Source organism: Saccopteryx bilineata, chromosome 4, assembly GCF_036850765.1.
Source record: "Saccopteryx bilineata isolate mSacBil1 chromosome 4, mSacBil1_pri_phased_curated, whole genome shotgun sequence".
Taxonomy (NCBI): Eukaryota; Metazoa; Chordata; class Mammalia; order Chiroptera; family Emballonuridae; genus Saccopteryx; species Saccopteryx bilineata.
Window position 1 is genome coordinate 31,851,447 of NC_089493.1, and position 17,273 is coordinate 31,868,719.

At 49.6% G+C, this 17,273-nt stretch overlaps 1 protein-coding gene across 5 annotated transcripts in view; it reads right to left on the reverse strand.

Moving 5' to 3' along the window:
- Positions 1-239: 239 nt before the first annotated feature.
- Positions 240-17,273, reverse strand: part of PLEKHD1 (pleckstrin homology and coiled-coil domain containing D1) — a 30,189-nt gene continuing 13,155 nt past the window's right edge. For 2 of the 5 annotated variants that reach the window (XM_066273468.1, XM_066273467.1), the window contains exons 6-13: positions 16,943-16,995; positions 7,737-7,831; positions 6,205-6,298; positions 4,535-4,713; positions 3,813-3,945; positions 3,352-3,496; positions 2,870-3,019; positions 240-2,562 (exon numbers count right to left, since the gene is read on the reverse strand). In XM_066273468.1, coding sequence (XP_066129565.1) covers positions 2,393-2,562; positions 2,870-3,019; positions 3,352-3,496; positions 3,813-3,945; positions 4,535-4,713; positions 6,205-6,298; positions 7,737-7,831; positions 16,943-16,995 — 1,019 coding nt within the window. In that variant the 3' untranslated portion in view covers positions 240-2,392. Of the gene's footprint in view, positions 2,587-2,863; positions 3,020-3,351; positions 3,497-3,812; positions 3,946-4,534; positions 4,714-6,204; positions 6,299-7,736; positions 7,832-16,942; positions 16,996-17,273 lie in introns of all 5 variants that reach the window. The other 3 variants (XM_066273466.1, XM_066273464.1, XM_066273465.1) reach the window with 2 other exon arrangements.

Genomic DNA, 17,273 nt, shown 5'->3' on the forward strand with positions numbered 1-17,273 from the left:
AAACTCCAGCTGACAGCTCTTGTTACATGGAGCTATCCAGGACCTCAGGGCAGGAACACAGATTTTTCAGTTAATTATTAAGAAGCCACTCCCAGGGGGTGCAGCAATAGGGACTTCTTCCTCATATGTGGAGAAACACGTGCATGTTAAGAGTACAAGCCAGCAATTCTGTAATTCCACATTTGGCCGGCGGGGGGCAACAGCTCTTCAGCAATGACCAACCACAGCGATAATGCAGGTAACATTTAATTGGCAAAGGAATAAGGGTTTAAAAAAAAAATCCCATCCATATTATTTCCAGTAAGCAATCCCCACATTTACATATTTTGTTCTATTGATTTGAGAGAGAGATAGAGAGGAAGGCAGGGGGGAAGGGTGAGAGAGAGAGGCATCGATTCGTTGTTCCACTTGGTTGTGCACTCATGGATTGCACCTCCTATGTGCCCTGACCAAGGATGGAGCCCACGACCTCGGCTTGCCAAATCCACGCTCCATCCACTGAGCCACTTGGCCAGTGTCTGTATTTTCTGTATAGGGATTTTGTTCTCTTTCTATTTACAGTGGTAGGTACCTAGTGAGTTTTTAACAAATAAATACTTATAAATTGACCAGTTGGTTAAAGATAACTCAGACTTGCCTGAGGCAATGGTAAGTACAGAGTGAAAAAGAAAGAAATAAACTAGGATTGGTGATTATACATGGAAAAACACTTTCCTTTCCAGTCAACAGCTGGCCCACAAAAAATATAGGTGTGTGTGTGTGTGTGTTTGAAAATTTCCAAAAGATCTTTCTCCAAGAGCAAACCATTATTAATCAAATTTTTTAAAAACAAAGAAACAAAAAATAAACATTAATCTTGGTTTTACAAATCTTCCCTCTCATTTCAAAGTCCATTCCACATACATGTCAGACAAATTATTTCCAGATTTATGCAGGTTTCTACATATTTAAAGATTTTACATTTAGAGATCCCTTTCAGATGCATTGATCCTGAAACACCTCCACCCCTGTCCCCACCAAGCCATCGAAGTCCACCCACCACTGAGAAGGGACCACTGAGATCAGTTTCACCAGGCAGGTCTGAGCACAGAGCAATGGACATGCACGAGTTTTAAGTCAGCAACACTCCTCTTCCCACGGAATAGTCCCACACAAGTCCCCGGGGACCTGCACTTCTGCAGCCATCTGTCCAACTTGCAGACTGGGCTTCTCACTCAGCTTTCCAAGCAGCAGAAAATCAGCACCTTTAATCCCACCAGTGTCCCTGAGCACCATGATCCCAATAGATCCCTTTCTGTAGAGAAACAGACTCAGGAAGCTTTGGGGGGGGGGCTACAGGGAAAAGAGCTGGGTAGACTGCCCAGGGGGGAGGGACACACCCCACAGCCCTCATCCTCATGGTGTTTTCCACAAAAACTGCAGACAGGTGTTTCAGCTTCAGCCCTGAAGACATGGGGCCAACCAATGGCTACTGGCCATTTCCCAGGCCCAAGCCCCATCTTCCAGGGTTCTGGTCACATTGTTTCACTGGGTAAAGCCCCTACAGGGAGGGGACAGCTGGGAGGGAGTCGTCTGAGATACCCAAGACCAGCAAGGCTACCATTGCCACAGGGAGCTGCCTCCCTGGCCAACCAGAAGATAATGTGGCAGCCAGGGCCACCTTCATCCACTACCTGTCTTGCTATGTGTCCTCTGGGAGAGCTCTTGGTGTCACTGTTGTCCCAGCTCCCAGCCAGGGCCCAGGGACCCTAGATACAGATGCAGTTAGGGTGCAGTGGGGGTGGGGGAGGGCGCTGAGGCTGCAGGGCAAGGAGGGCAGTGAGCGGGCAATCCCACAGCCAGGGCCCAACCTCAGGAAAGGTGACACTGTGGCACTGTGGTGGGCCATGCGCCCAGAGCTGCTGTGCCCGGTCCCTTCCTTCCTACCGTATAATGTGGTCAAAGTGGAGGCCCTTGAAGGAGGGATGTCTATGGCTTGCTGAAGCAAAGAGAGGGTTAGGAAGTCCCCCTCCCCCCAGGAGAAGCAAGTGCCAAGGTGGGGAGGCGAGGCCTTCACACATCAGAACAGGAAGGGTGGCAGTCACAGAGAGGTAGAGCGGGGACGGCAGAGAGCTGTGGGCCCTGCCCACCACATTCCCCGGCCCAAAACAAAAAAGCCTTCACAAGCAACCAGGCCTCTTCCTGGCCACATCATGACAACCAGGCAGCATCCAGATGGGGCCTGCATGGGCCTGATATAGACCCAAGGGTAGGGCCTGGGGGGCGGGGGGAGGGAGGCAGCATCCCTGTATTTTGAGGGTGAGGCTGCTCTCAGGTACAGCTCTGGCCTAGAGGAGAAGCCAGGTAGTCAGCCTCCCCCAGGAAAGGCTCGGGAGGCAGGAAGGAGAGCCCATCACTTTCCACCCCGGGGAAGCGCTGAGGGTGGTCCGGGCTGAGTCACCATGATGTGGTAGATGGACTCCCGGAAGCGCTGGTCTCGGCTCAGCCGCTTGGCCACCTCCTTCAGCTCCTCCATGTTGTTGGCATCCAGCTGGGAGGTCATGAAGGACTGGGACGGCTTCACTGGGAAGAGGAGGGCCCCTCCCGCTGTGAACAGCCCTTCCTCCATCAGGCTGGCTCTATCCCCAGCCCCTGCCCACCTCCCTCACCCACCATCCTAAGTGCTGCTAAGCGTCTCCCAGCCCTTTCCCACCCACGGGCTCCCCTGGTTCTGGGAAAACCCCAAGGCTGGCGGAGCAGTTCAAGGCCACAGTGTCGGCCCCGGTGCTGGGCCCGCCCTTCCCACTCGGTGCTCAGCCTCTTCTTGCCTTGTCACTGGCGGCCCGTGACCATCCGGTCCCCACCGGGGCGCACAGATGCGCACACTCACTGTCGTTCCAGGAGGTACTGGACCGGCGCCGGTGGAAACGGCAGCTCTTGATGCGGCGAGTGGCCGCCTTGTGGATGTACACGGAGTTCTTCATGATGACCGGCATCTTGGCCTCCAGCTCGGCGTTCCGGATGCACTCCTCGAAGAACCCTGCGCACAGATCCACGGCACCCTCCCCTTCCGTGCTGTGGCCCGCCCCGCCCCTCCCGGACACACGGGGACCTCAGCCCTCCCCAGAGTCACTGCTGGAGGGGGCAGAACTGCAGGCTCTCCCCACCCCACCCCAGCTCCAGCCCCCGGAAGGAAGCTGCATCCAGGAGATGCCTGCAGGCAGGAGTCTGAGACACTCCATCCAAATCTAGATATCTAACGCACACCAGCCCCTGCGTGGGGCTCGAGGCCCCTGTTCCCAGCTCCAGGGGCCTGGACTTGGCCGGGCTGAGCTCGGGGCTGAGGGGCCGGGCACAGAGGGCAAGGCTTACTTTTCAGGTGGCTCACGTCGGCGCGCATCCTCTCCTCCTTCTCCCTGTTCCGCACCTTGGAGTTGAGCCCTTGTTCCAGGCTCCTCAAGGCCCCCTCGGCCTCCCGCAGACGCCGTTCCAGGTCCATACGGACTTTCACCTCAGCCTGAAGGGAGTGGGAAGAAAGATGTGGGGTCCTGGGGGGCAGTGGCCACCTCCCCTGGAAGCCTTCCCTGATCACCCCTGGCTCGAGTAGGCTTTCTCAACTTTGGACGTGGATGGAAGTTGCCGCCTCCTGCCTTAGGTGACACCCTTGGCAGATGGCCTGGATTCAGGCCCACACCCAGCAATGATGCCCCAGAGAAGCTGCAGGCCTGCTGCTTCCCCTCAGGGTGGCTCCATCCCCTGCACCTGGCTGGCCATTCAGGTAGCTGCTTGGTCAAGTGCAGGATGTGAGGGAAATCTCCAGGTGAGTGGGGCACCTTGAGCTCCTGCTCAGCCTGCTGCTTCTGGGCCGTCAGCTCCTGCAGTGAGTTCTGCAGTGCCTGGGACTGGCTGGAATAGAACTCACGCTCCTCCTCCAGGGCCCGCGAGCGCTCCTCGTTCTCCTTCATCCTGCAGTGGTGGTGGGGGGGGAGCACTCAGTCAGGGCTCCCTCGCCAAAGGGGCCTCCAGTGGGAGGGCAGCCCCTCATAGAGATCTGGCTGGAAAAACACTGAGACCTAGGTTTCAGAAGCCCCCAAACTTTGTGGTCCTGTCACCCAGGTAATGAGAGGAGTGATGTGGTGAGCCGAGGGCAACCCCGGTGATAAAGTCAGAAGATCTAAGTCCTGGGTCTATGTCATCCTGGTCCTGTGACCACAGGAAAAAGGACAAGCTGAGTTACAACCCCTCCAAGGCTGAGTTTCCTCTTCTGTAAAAAGGGGCTAAGAGCACACTCCCCGCAGGCCACAAAGCATTGTTATACAGACCCAATGAGTCTCTGTACAGCTTACACCATTGCAAGAGATAATGACCCAGTCAGCTCCGTGTAGTGAAGGTTCTCTTCCCATTTGCCTGGTGGGAAAACTGAGTCCCAGGCAAAAGGAAGTGAGTGACCTATCTGGGCAATGGTAACTAGAACTCAAAAGTCCAGGTGTCCAGTTCAAGGAAAACGACCAATCCCCAAAGCCAATCGTGGACTCCAGGGTCCCGGGCTCCTCACCGCTTCTCTGCCAGAAGCTTCTCCTCCAAGAGCTGCTGCATCTTCTCCTCTATCTGCCTTAGGTTGCTATGGAGACCACCAGTGGGAGTCGGCTGCTCGCTCTGATTGGCCAGTGTCTGCAGTTGGTTCTCATTCTCCTCCAGCATTTCCAGGGTTTTCTTCTTCTCTAGGGACAGTTCCTGGCATGGAGGGAGGGAAACAGGGAAAGAAGAAAGAGGAAGAGCCTAACTTAGGTTCTCCAGCATGGCTGCTCTCACCTGCCTTCCAGTTCCAGGGAGTGATGCTCTCCACTCAGTCCGGTATGAGGGACACTTGAAATGTCTTCGTTCTTCCCATGAGGTAAAAGGCCAACCAAGATCTCCTTCCTCACAACAAGGCAAGGTTATCCCCTCCATAGAGGGAGTCAGAGAGCAGCCCAGTGAGGCTTCTAGGAGAGGTGGCACCTACTACAACCAGGGCTCCAGACCCAAGGGCACCAAGACCTTCTGGGGTTCTTGTTCCTCCACGGGCAAGTGAGGGAGTGTGTTGGGGTCATATGAAAAACACCCACCAAGGTCAGACCAAGAGCTGGTTTACGTTCACCCATTTATCAGACTGGAATCTTGCACTACTCAGAAATTCTGGAGTTGAAAAGACCCATGTTAAAACCACCTCCCATGATGTGAATTAAAAAAAAGATAAACAAATAAAGGCATCTCAAACAAAGCCCCAGTCAGTCGAGGGAGAAGAGAAACCCTTGCAGTCTGCCAGGCAGCTCATAAATTCAGTAAACCTTACGATCCCCTCAGCATGCCAAGTTCACTTTAAGTGCTGGGCTTGGAAAGACCTTAAGACACAGTCTAGTGAAGTTCACAGTTCACAGAACACAACCTAGTGTGTTAGGAGCCATAACATATGTACAAAAGTACAAAGCACCATGGGAGATCAGAGCAAATTCCTGCCTTGAGGAGTCAGGGAAGCTTGACCAAGGTGATGTCTGAGCTGAGCCTTAGAAGGATGAAAGAGTTCCCCAGGCAGAAAAGAGGTGACAGGGCATTCTGTGCACAAGGGACACTGTGGGAAAAGGTGTGAAGGATGAGAGAGCTTGTCTTCTTTGGAGCACGTGAGCTCAGTGGTTCAAAGTAGGGGGCGGGGTGTCTTTGTTCGGGGTGAGGAAGGGCAGCCCAGGGCAACAGGGGGGCAGAAGCCGGAGCCAGAGCTTGCACTTGTATGCCATGCTAAAGAGTTGGTGCTTTGTCCTTGACACATGCCACCTCCTCCCTCTCACAGTTTACGTGTATCAAGTGGAGGTGACCTGGCGGTTGATTTCCCTTCGAGCTCAATTTCACCCTGGAGCAGCTAAGTGAATGAGCCACAGAAGGAAGTGGTGGGTGGCCCCGCCGCCCAGCCTAATCAATCTTCAGTCTGGTATAAAAATATAAGCACTGAAGAAGGTGGATTTCCTGAGGCACGGTCATAGCAAGGGCAAAATCAAATTTGCCCTTCTGGGTCCTGCTTTGGGCCTCATAAGTTGGCTGCAGTTCCCAACAGTCCACAGAGAAGAGACCTTCTCATGCCCTGTTACCCTTACAGATGGCTCAGTAACCGGGGAAACACTGTTGGAAAGAGTATCACGTGGCCCAACCAACCAGCCCGCCACCCAGTCAATCAACCCGCCAGCGACCCCGCACCTCCAGCGTCTGCTGCAAGGACTCCGTGAAGTGCCTCAGCTCCTTCTTCTCCTGCTCCACTCCCTTGAGGCATCTTGCAGTCAGTTCTAGCTCCCTGCAGGGACAGAGGGCGTGGGTATGTCAGTGCGCACTCCTGCCCCTCCCCTTTGTACACAGAATAGCTTTTTGTCACCTCAGTAAGGCCCATTGGGGTCCCTGAAAGGCCAGCCCTTCCGCAGGGCTGAGTCCCGCCAGCAGCGGTAGGGGCGAGGCGGGGCGCGGCGCTGAAAGAAGACCCGGCCGAGTGGGGCTGAAGTCACTTGCTCCAGGTACCCGGGCACTTATCAATGGGAAGAAACCCGGACCGGGGTGCTCATGGCACAGGCAGAGAAGCACTGAGGAGCACTGGGGTCCTAGCCTCACCCTGTCTTCCCTGGACGGTCCCTGGACACTCACTCTGACATGGGACATGGCTGAGTTCTTTCTCTGGGGTGACAAACTCCTTACTGCTTTCCTAACAAGCCTGGTCCACCTCAGGCCTTTATGCCTGGTTTCCCCCTTCCTGCTTGGAGTTCCTTTCCCTTCTCCTGCCCAATGTTCCAAATCCATCTTCAAGGCCCAGCTCGATCTAATCTCTGTTCAAACCCATAAGGATTATATATATAAATATAAATATTAAAAAAAAAATTTTTTTTTCAGGGAATCTGCCCCCCATGCCTCCTAGCATTTGGTTATATATTATTCTGTGGATGTTTCCTGGGTGTGAGTCATGTTTCCAACCAAACCCTCAAGGCAGAGGGCTACTCTTCTATTCCAGGGTCTGGCAGAATTCTGGAATTGAGCAGGTGTTTGGCTGTTTACTTGGTAAGATTCTTGAGCTTCTCCCTCCCCCAATTAGATGTCGAATGACTTCTTTTATAAGGTTAGCACAAGGAAAATCTTCCTGGGCTCTCACTGAGGACCAGTGGTGATAAAGATGCTGACGATCACCACACTATCACCACCAGTGCCCAGAGCAGGCTCTCCACGCTCCTGGATAGGCCGCATCGGAATGATCTGGGGCGCTTTTCTAAAATACTGAGTTCCGGGCTCTACCGTTAGGAGATTCTAATTCTGTTAAAGGATTATAATGTGCAAGTGGTTTGCAAACCATACACAGGATTAAAGATCCCAAGGGCTATCACTAGCCAGAATGTGAAGGGACTGTGTAAGAAAGACAGGGAATGTCGGGGTTCTTGGCTAATGGCACCCCCAGAGCATCTTGGGCCTGCCTGCCCTGGGTAAGGAAGGTTTGACAAGGCAGGAGAGCTTGCAGCTTAGGGGGCTGGCTGTCGTGCCCCAGTGGGCAGTAGTGGCCTATTTGTGTGGGATCTACAGCTTTTCCTGGGCACACCCCAAGGCCTGGAGCATTGGGAAGATAGACCAAACCAAGTCAGCAAGTAGGGAGGATCTCCTGGGTGGGAGCCTCTGCAGGGCTGCCCAGTAATGGGGTTCCCAGGTGCCCAAGCCCAGCTGCGCCTTCCTCCCACTTCCCCTTGGGGCACCCCCACCACCTCTTGATCTGCTCCTGCTCCATCCTCAGCTCCTGCACCACCTCCTCAAACTGCTGCTTCTCCGCCTCCAGCACCTGGTTAAGGCGCTCAAGCTCCTGAAGAGAATACAGAGAAAGAAGAGTCATGGGCAGCCGGGGACCCCCACTCTAACCTAGAAGACCTTCTGGAAATCCAGCACCAAACTGGAAATTAAGTCCTGCAGAGTCCTGGACCCCTCAATGACACGCAGTCTTGAAACCGACGTCTGTGATAACCTAGGCTCACTTAAAACACTTTTAGCAAGCTGAAGGCAGGGCTTAGAAATGATCCCAACATTATTTCTTGCGATTGGACATGATGATAATTCTAGATGTCACTCACCCTTAGGCATGCTGACTGGCCCTCAAGCCCTGAAGAATAGAGTGGTATGTATTTCCATTAAAAATCCTTGGAGTGACAGCTATTAGAAGTGGCAAAGAAAAGCCATTCCAAACCCCAAAATCATAGAATAACAACTCTTTTTTCTCTTTCAAGGCATCTGCAAAGCAATGAGCATAGGTGGCTGCAGCTTCCCCTGTCCTGAGCCCCAAGCGAACGGGAGAGCCAGAGCCCAGGACAGGCCAGCCCAGTCCTTTCAGGAATGCCAGCAAGCATGAGGGTTTTCCCAAGTATGTGCCCTCCAGGGGTCCTGTTTTCCTGGGTTTCAACAGCGGGTGGTGTTGTGGAGTACACTTCAAGTGAAGCATGGCTAGAAACATTTTTGTGATGACTGCTTTGCTCCTCCACATATCACACGGTGGGAGAATATCATTTCTAGATCAACTTTCTCTCTCATCTTCTAGGTCCGAATTATACTCTCATTTTGTCAGCCAGGGGCTTTGTTTGCAAGGATCATGGAAACGCGCCCGTGGAGTGGGGCTGCCTGGAGGGTGAGGTTGCCATTGGCTTTGAGGAGATACAGAGAAAGAATAAAACCTAAAAGAAAGGGAAGAGTCTGATTCCAAACTTCATGCCCTCCTTTCCTAAATTTCTTACCCAAAGAAATTGCTCTTTCTTTCCCTTCTGATCATTCTTGGCATTCTTGGCAGGGCTCACTAATGGTCACTGTGAGGCCTGCTCACTGGCATTCTGACGTCCCTCTGGGCACACCGAACAGTCCCAGTGTACCTGCAAAAGCTGGGTGGGCCCATGGGATTGGCTAAGGCCAGTGGAACATGGGCTGAAGTGTGTTACTTCTAAGCAGATGCCTTTAAAAGATAGGGCATGACATGCTATGTTCCTTTTCCCTTGTCATGGTAGCTAGTGCTGCTGTGAACGATGGAGGCTTGATTAGCCTGGAGCCCTGAGAGGAGATATGGAGCAGATCCCCCAGCTGACCCAGGGAACTCAGTGGAAATAGATGTTCACTGTTCAAAGCCACTAATATTCTGGAGTTAGGTATTATTGCAGTAGATATAGCCATACATAGATATAATATAAATATAATTAAATTTTTTTATAGAGTCCCCCCCCACTTTTTTTTTTCTATTTTTCCGAAGTGAGAAGTGGGGTGGGGAGAGGCAGACAGACAAAGACTCCTGCATGCGCCCAACAGAAATCCACTTGGCATGCCCACCAGGGGGCGATGCTTGGCCTCTTTGGGGCTTTGCTCCGCTGCAATCGGAGCCATTCTAGCACCTGAGGTGGAAGCCATGGAGCCATCCTCAGCACCCGGGCCAACTTTGCTCCAATGGAGCCTTGGCTGCGGGAGGGGAAGAGAGAGAGAGAGAGAGAGAGAGAGAAAGTAGAGGGGGAAGGGTGGAGAAGCAGATGGGTCCTTCTCCTGTTCCTTGGCCAGGAATCGAACCCAGGACTTCCACACGCTGGGCCGACACTCTACTGCTGAGCCAATCAGCCAAGCCCCGCCCCCAACACTTTTTTTTTAAAAATAAGTGAGAGGTAAGGAGGTAGAGACAGACTCCTATATGTACCCTGACAAAGATCCACCCAGCAAGCGCATTGGGGGGTGATGCTCTGCCCATCTGGGCCGCTGCTCTGTTGCTCAGCAACGAGCTATTTTAGTGCCTGAGGTGAGGCTTTAGAGACATCCTTAGCACCTGGGGCCAACTTTGCCTGAACCATTTGGGTCATGGCTGCAGGAGGTAAAGAATGAGAGAGATAGAGAGGGGGGAGGGAAAAGCAGGGTTGCTTCTCCTGTGTGCCTTGACCAGGAATCAAACCGAGAATTTCCACACTCTAGGCTGATGCTCTACCACTGAGCCAACCGGCCAGGGTGAGTCCTTCCCTTTTTTTTTTTTTTTTTTTGTGGCAGAGACAGATAGGGACAGACAGACAGGAAGGGAGAGAGATGAGAAACATCAATTCTTTGTTGTGGCTCCTTAGTTGTTCATTGATTGCTTTCTCATATGTGCCTTGACTGGGGGCTACAGCAGACCGAGTGACCCCCTTGCTCAAGCCAGTGACCTTGGGTCCAAGCTGGTGAGCCTTGCTCAAACCAAATGAGCCCGTGCTCAAGCTGGTGACCTCGGGGTCTCAAACCTGGGTCCTCCACATCCCAGTCTGATGCTCTATCCACTGCGCCACTGCCTGGTCAGACTCCCTCCTTTTTAATAAAAGAAAAGTTCAGCATTTCAAAGAGTTTGAAAACCTTTATGTTAATACATTCTCAGTAGCTGACCCTTGGGATTGCTAGGGATGATAAACCTCTCTGTGGCCCCAAATTTTGAAAACCTGGCTTATTTCCTCTCTCTGATGGCCTCTGTCCGCTGTGGTAGGGCTGTTCAGGGGGCAGGGGAAGTTATAGGTTACAACTGTCTCCAAGCCTAGACCTGAAAAGCCATAGGACAGCTGGCTCTTATAGGCACCTGGCTTCTGCTGCTTCAGAGCCGATCGCCCAGGACCCAGCTGGAGGACGCTACCTCACACTCTGGGTTTCTCCTTCCTGAAGAGCCCCTTTCTCCAGTACGCTGGCCTACAAATATTTCCCTGTACTTACCATGGCACTGGGATAGCTTTTTGTAATTGAAAATGGGAGAAAATAAATTACTAAAATGCCATAGAAATGTCCATATACTGCTGGTAAGAGTGTAAATAGGTACAATTTTTCTGAAAAGCAATTTGGCAATAGGCATCAGGAGTCTTAAATTTCCTTGTCCTTTGAGTCAGTAATCTCACCTATAAGAATCTATCCTAAAGAAATCATAGGCCTGGCTGGTTATTTCAGTGGTTAGAGCATCATCCCGAAACACCAAGGTTGCAGGTTCAATCTCCGGTCAGGGCATGTAGGGAAAGTGACCAGTGGGTGCACAGCTAAGTGGGACAACAAATGAAAACTTCCCTCCCTCCTTCCCTTCTTCTCTCTTTTTTTTTTCTCTTTCTCTCTCCTCTTCTCTCTAGAATCAATCAATAAATTTAAAAAAAAAGAATATCAGGAAATAATTAGAAAAGTAGACCAGGATTGATGCACAAGGATGTTCACTGTAGTATAATATATAATATAATAATGAAAACAGCCTAGATGTAAAAAAATAGAAAGTTAATGAAATTAAACATTACATATTAATCAATCTGTACATGGTCACTAAAACACATTTTCAAAGAATGTTGAATGACATTAAAGATTGTTGGAGGTACAGTACAATGTTAATAAAGGTATAATTAAAAAGCAGGCCATAAAATTGGATATATGATTTGATCCCTAAGACATATATAAGAATAATGCATTTTTTATTTTATTATTTCTTTTTCCCCTCCTTTTTTTTTTTTAAAAAAAAAGATTTAATTTCTTTTAGAGAGGAGAGAGAGAGAAAAAGGAGAGAAGGAACAGGAAGCATCAACTCCCATATGTGCCTTGACCAGGCAAGCCCAGGGTTTCAAACGAGTGACCTCAGCGTTCCAGGTCAATGTTTTGTCCACTGCGCCACCACAGCAGGCCCTCTATTTTTATTTATTTAGAAGTTAAGTTTAACGAGGTGACATTGATCAATAAAAGTACATAGGATTCAAGGAACATTTCTATAGCATTTGAACTGTTGATTGCGTGGTGTGCCCATCACCCAGTCAAATTATTTCCCGTCACTGTCTATTTGAATAATGCACTTTTTAAAAAGACTGAAAAGAACACACAGAGAAGTTAACAGTAGCTGTCTGTCGATTGTGGGATTAAGGATAAGTTTGTTTTCCAAGTTTTCTACAAAGAGCATGGTTTCTACCATGAGGAAAAGGTTATGCATTAAAGAGGAAAAAGAAAGACAACCTTCCTAGTTTGCGCACTTCTTTCCCACCTCTCATCTCACCTGTACGGCGCTTACATGAAGCTGATGTCCAAGTGCAGCCTGAGAATGCTGCAACCTATAAACCTGCAGCAGCCAGAACCTCTGTTCCTGCAGCCCAGGATGGTATGAGTGCCTGCAGCAGCCCTGCAGCCTGAGAATGCTGCAACCTATAAACCTGCAGCAGCCAGAACCCTGTTCCTGCAGCCCAGGATGGTATGAGTGCCTGCAGCAGCCCTGCCACAGACTGAGGTCAGCCAAGACCGGCCTAAGCTAAAGCCTTTCTCCACCATACAGTGTTTGTTCTGGCTCTTGGGCCTGACTTAAGTTGCAAGAGTATAAGGTTGGAAAGAAGTCACAAGAAAGCATATTCCAGCTCAATGAAAGGGAAGAACTTTCAAATAACAGAGCAATAATGCGAAGGTTCCCTCTGGAGGTACTGAGTTGTCCACCACAGGCTCAGGATCAACATCCATCAGGAAGGTCGGCCAAGAACTTCACCTTGAAGTGGGAGGTTATTTCCAACTCTAAGAGTCTGTGTTCTGATGAGAACACCCCTGGTGGAAAGGATCCTTCCTGACTAGTGCTAGGCATTTTTTTTTATTATTGATTGATATTTGAAGAGGGGGAGTGGAGAGAGTGAGAAAGAGGGAGAAGTGGGAAGCATCTACTCATAGTAGCTGCTTCCTGTATGTGCCTTGATCAGGCAAGCCCAGGGATTCAAACCAGCGACCTCAGTATTCCAGGTTGACGCTTTATCCACAACACCACCACAGGTCAGGAGGGGGCATTTCTGATTTCCCATGTGCTCACCCATGTACAAGGCTGAGCTCTCACAGTCAAGCCAGAAAAGGAAAAATAGGCATTCCCTGCCCTCCTTCAGGGAATGAGAGATGAGGCCACTGGGAGCCAGGGACACCAGAGGGACCTGGCACCAAGGAAGGGGACAGCCTTCTGGCCCCAGGCCAGTGAGTCCAGGATGTCTGCCCCTGCGTGTTCTGCTCGTGCCCTCGAGTTCCAGACCCTTTCCATCCCATGGAGGCCGTCACCGCTGCACAATCATACAGCATGCACTGCATGGGCACCAAGCACTCCTCTGCTTTCTATTTCATTGAGCCTCACGACGACCCAGGAGCTAGGTGAGCACAGCCATTACTGTTATTGGAGTATCACAGATGGAGAAACTGAAGGTCAGAGAGGCTAACTTGTCCAAGACCACACAATCCAGTGTTAGAGTTGAGACTCTAATCTGGGTCTCCTGATCCCAGACCCTGAGTCTTCCTTTAGGCCAGGCAGGCTCTTAGAGACCAGAGAATCTTCATCTCATCACTGGCCCATTGTTCCAAATGCCTTCCTAATGGCAGGCACAGGCAGACCGAGACAATCTCTGTGACCTGGAGTAGAGAGGGGAAAGGTGCAAGGGACAGGCAGATCCACAATATGGATGATAAACTTAAGGAAGGAAAACCTGACAGAATGACTCAGGTCTATTCCCGATCTGGAGTGACTAGCTGACACGGGGCTATAACCCTGGGCACCGTCCTCTCCCTCCTGCCTGCTCAGAGCAGCCTTCTCCGTGAGAACCAGCTCAGCCCGAGTGAGTTTCACATGTTAAACCAAAACCAAAACAAAACAAACCAGGGAGCTCACAACTGATAGGCTTCCCTCCTTCAGCGTACTATGGCTTTAAGGGAAACCGATGTGCCGTGGGTCGCCGCTGTCCTCATTTCCTGGCTAAAGACCTAGATAGTGTGTCTAAATTTTCCTCCGGCTAACTGCTGCCCCAGATTTAGCCTCTCTGATGGATAAGTCTGTCTCTCCCCCTGCCAGTGGCTGTGTCTGTCACCCCATTCCATCCCCTGGCTTCCTCAGTTACCTGTTGTTAAGTCACTGACAATCCGCCAGAAGTCCCACTTCTTGAAATGTACAGAACAGTTGGAAAAAAAAATTCCAAAATGCTAATGCAGGACCTAGAATGAGAACCTGGGCACACAGAAGCCGAATGTTGCTGTCACCACACCAGTCCTCATACCCGTGCGATCCTAACCCAGATTCTCCACAGGTTTGGGTTTGGGAATTTCATTGGTTTGGGTTGGATTTTTTTTTTATATTGTTGTTAATTGGCAAAATGATTCGTAAGCCCAGCTGGAAGAGTAAATGGGCAAGACTATCTGATAAAATTCTGGAAGAAGAAAAATGAGGGTGAATTGCCCTACTGGATTGAAGTCAAGATGTAATGTACAATTACAAGAATCAAAAATGTCCATTCATTGTTCAAGGGTCTTTAAGGAGAAGCAAAAAGATAAGGAATATAAATAATAAAATGGCAATAAGTACATGTCTATCAATAATTACTTTAAATGCAAATGGATTAAATGTTCCAATCAAAAGACATACGGAGGCTGTATGGAAAACAAAACAAGACCCTGTCACATGCTGTGACACTTCAGATCAAAAGATACACACAGACTGAAAGTTAAAGGATAGAAAAAGATATTTCATGAAAAGAGAAACAAGCCAACAAACAAAAAGTTGGGTTAGCTATACTTATATCAGACAAAATGGACTTTAAAACAAAGAGACAAAAGAAGACTGAACAATTCCACTTTTTATCCAAAGAAACTCAGAATACTACATTCAAAAGACATCCATATGCATCCATATGTTCATTGCAGCATTATTCATAATAGCCAAGATATGGAAGCAACCTAAGTGTCTATCAGTAGGTGAATGGATAAAGAAGATATAATGCATATAAATAATGGAATATGACTCAGCCATAAAAGGGAGTGGTATCCTGCCATCTGCAACCACGTGGATGGGTCTAGAGGGCATTGTGCTGAGTGAGATAAGTCAGACAAAGACAAATGCCATATGATTTCACATATATGTGGAACCTAAATAACAAAAAAAGCAACTTTGGATGATGGGCACACAATGCAATCAATGGTTCAAATGCCATGGAGATGTTCACCTGAAAGCTATGTACTCTTATTGATCAATGACACCCCATTAAATTTAATTTTTAAATAAAAAATAAATAAAAATTCTTTTGGCACTTTAAAAATATAAAAAACAAATAAGCAGAACAGAAACAGACTCCTAGATACAGAGGACATTTTGATATCAGCCAGATAGGAGGAGGTTAGGTGGATGGGTGAAAAAGGTGAAGGGAGTAACAAGTTCAAACTGTTAGTTATAGAATAGTCATGGGGATGTAAAGTACAGCATAGGGAATATAGTCAATAATATTGTAATAATAAGTACGTACGGTGTCAGATGGGCACTAGATTTATTGGGGTGATCACTTTGTAAGTTATATAATGTCTAGTCACTTGATTGTACACCCAGAACTAATATAATATTGTCTGTCAACTGTAATTGAACAATACAAAAATTATTTAAAGTAAATTAAAAAAATGTTCATTCACTGACTCATTCCACAACATTTATGAAGCGCTCAACCTGGGCCTGTTGCTGTGCCAGGCCCGGGAATGTATGGGGTCGTACGGGGACATGACTGTGGGGCCTGTTTCAGAGCCCAGAAAGGGTGGCTGGGAAGGGTGAGGGGTTAGCAAGAGTCAGGTTGAGAGACAAGCACCAAGCCAAGGTCCCAGCCCTATGACTTGTCTGAGAGAGGATAGGAAAAGCAACTGGGGCAAAGAGAAGTGATCTTCCTCTGTGGGCTTCTCTGGGCAAGCCACTCTGCAGCTTTGGGCCCAGGCAATTCACATGCAGGATGGGCCCATAACTAATAACAAGATGATTATAGCTTGACCAGGTGGTGGCGCAGTGGATAGAGCACTGGACTGGGATGCAGAGGACTCAGGTTCAAGACCCCAAGGTTGCCAGCTTGAGCGTGGGTTCATCTGGTTTGAGCAAAGTTCACCAGCTTAGACCCAAGGTCGCTGGCTTGAGCAAGGGGTTACTCGATCTGCTGTAGCCCCACGGTCAAGGCACATATGAGAAAGCAATCAATGAACAACTAAAGTGCCACAACAAAAAATGGATGCTTCTCATCTCTCTCCCTTCCTGTCTGTCTGTCCCTATCTGTCCCTCTCTCTGACTCTATGTCTCTGTAAATAAAATAAAAAAATTTTTAAAGAAAAAGATGATTATACTAACAAGCACAGATATACATTAAGCATGTATTATATGCCAAGCATTTTATAGTTAACATCTTACTTAATCCTCACAACATCCCTAATAAGATGGGTTTAATTATCATCCCTGTTGTTCATGTGAGAATATTGATGTTCAGAGAGGTTAGGTAACTTGCGCAAGGTCACACAGCTAGAAGTGATAAAAGTCCAATACACAGGCAGCCTGGCTCCAGAATCCACACTGCTAACTACTATCCTACTCTGCCCTCCAGGGGAGGTAACAACTCCTCAGAACAGACAAGGCCCAATGCTGCATGGGGATTCCAAATGAAGTGGACTTCAGCAGCTCTCCACCCTCAAATGCAGCAAGGGTCTCCTTTACCCCTCAGACTGCCTCATGCCAATGTCAATGGGACTAGTATTATCCACATTCAGAGAATGAAGGAATCCCTGAGATCATCCAACCCGACTACCCTCAAGGTGCCAGAACCCTTCTATAAATACTAGAGGCCAGCTTGCTGTGAATATCATCAATGACAAGCAATGCATTACCTACCAGCACAGCTGGTACAATTTGGGGATGGCTCTTTCTCTAGGAGGTGGCCGCCCACTCTTTTTACTTTCCTCCCCACAACTGGCCAAAAGAAACACGCTTCTTGCCAAGAAACCCCGGTAAACCTCAAGCACTGCCATCTCACTGAGCTCCCTGCTCTTGCCAGTGACTTCCCCAGCCATTCTCCCCCACCTCCCCGTCATTCCCTAACGCCAGAAGCACGAGCCTGTGGCTGTTCGGGGACCCACAGAGCAGCAGGTGGGGAGGGCAGCATTCTGAGCGGCCGCAGTGGGCACCTACCTCTCTCTGCTCCCTCTGCAGGCAGAGCTCTTCGGTCTCCTCCATCAGTTTGTCTGCCAAAGTGAGCACACACACACATTCTCATGAAAAGCTCACTCCAGACCCCGTCCTGCGGGGTTAGTGACGCGGTCACCTCTGTCACTCGCAGCATCTCCCAAGGAAGAGGTCAGCACTGCTGCACCGGGCCAGCCAAAGGGTGGGGCCGGCTCCTGGGACTGAAGCTGCTACCCTCCTTTCCTGTCACTGTCCCTGCTTTGTGCAGTCGTAAGTCAAGAACGGCCTTATTCTTGGAAGCTCAAGTGAGTCTCTGCACCCCCTTAGTGTCTGGCTA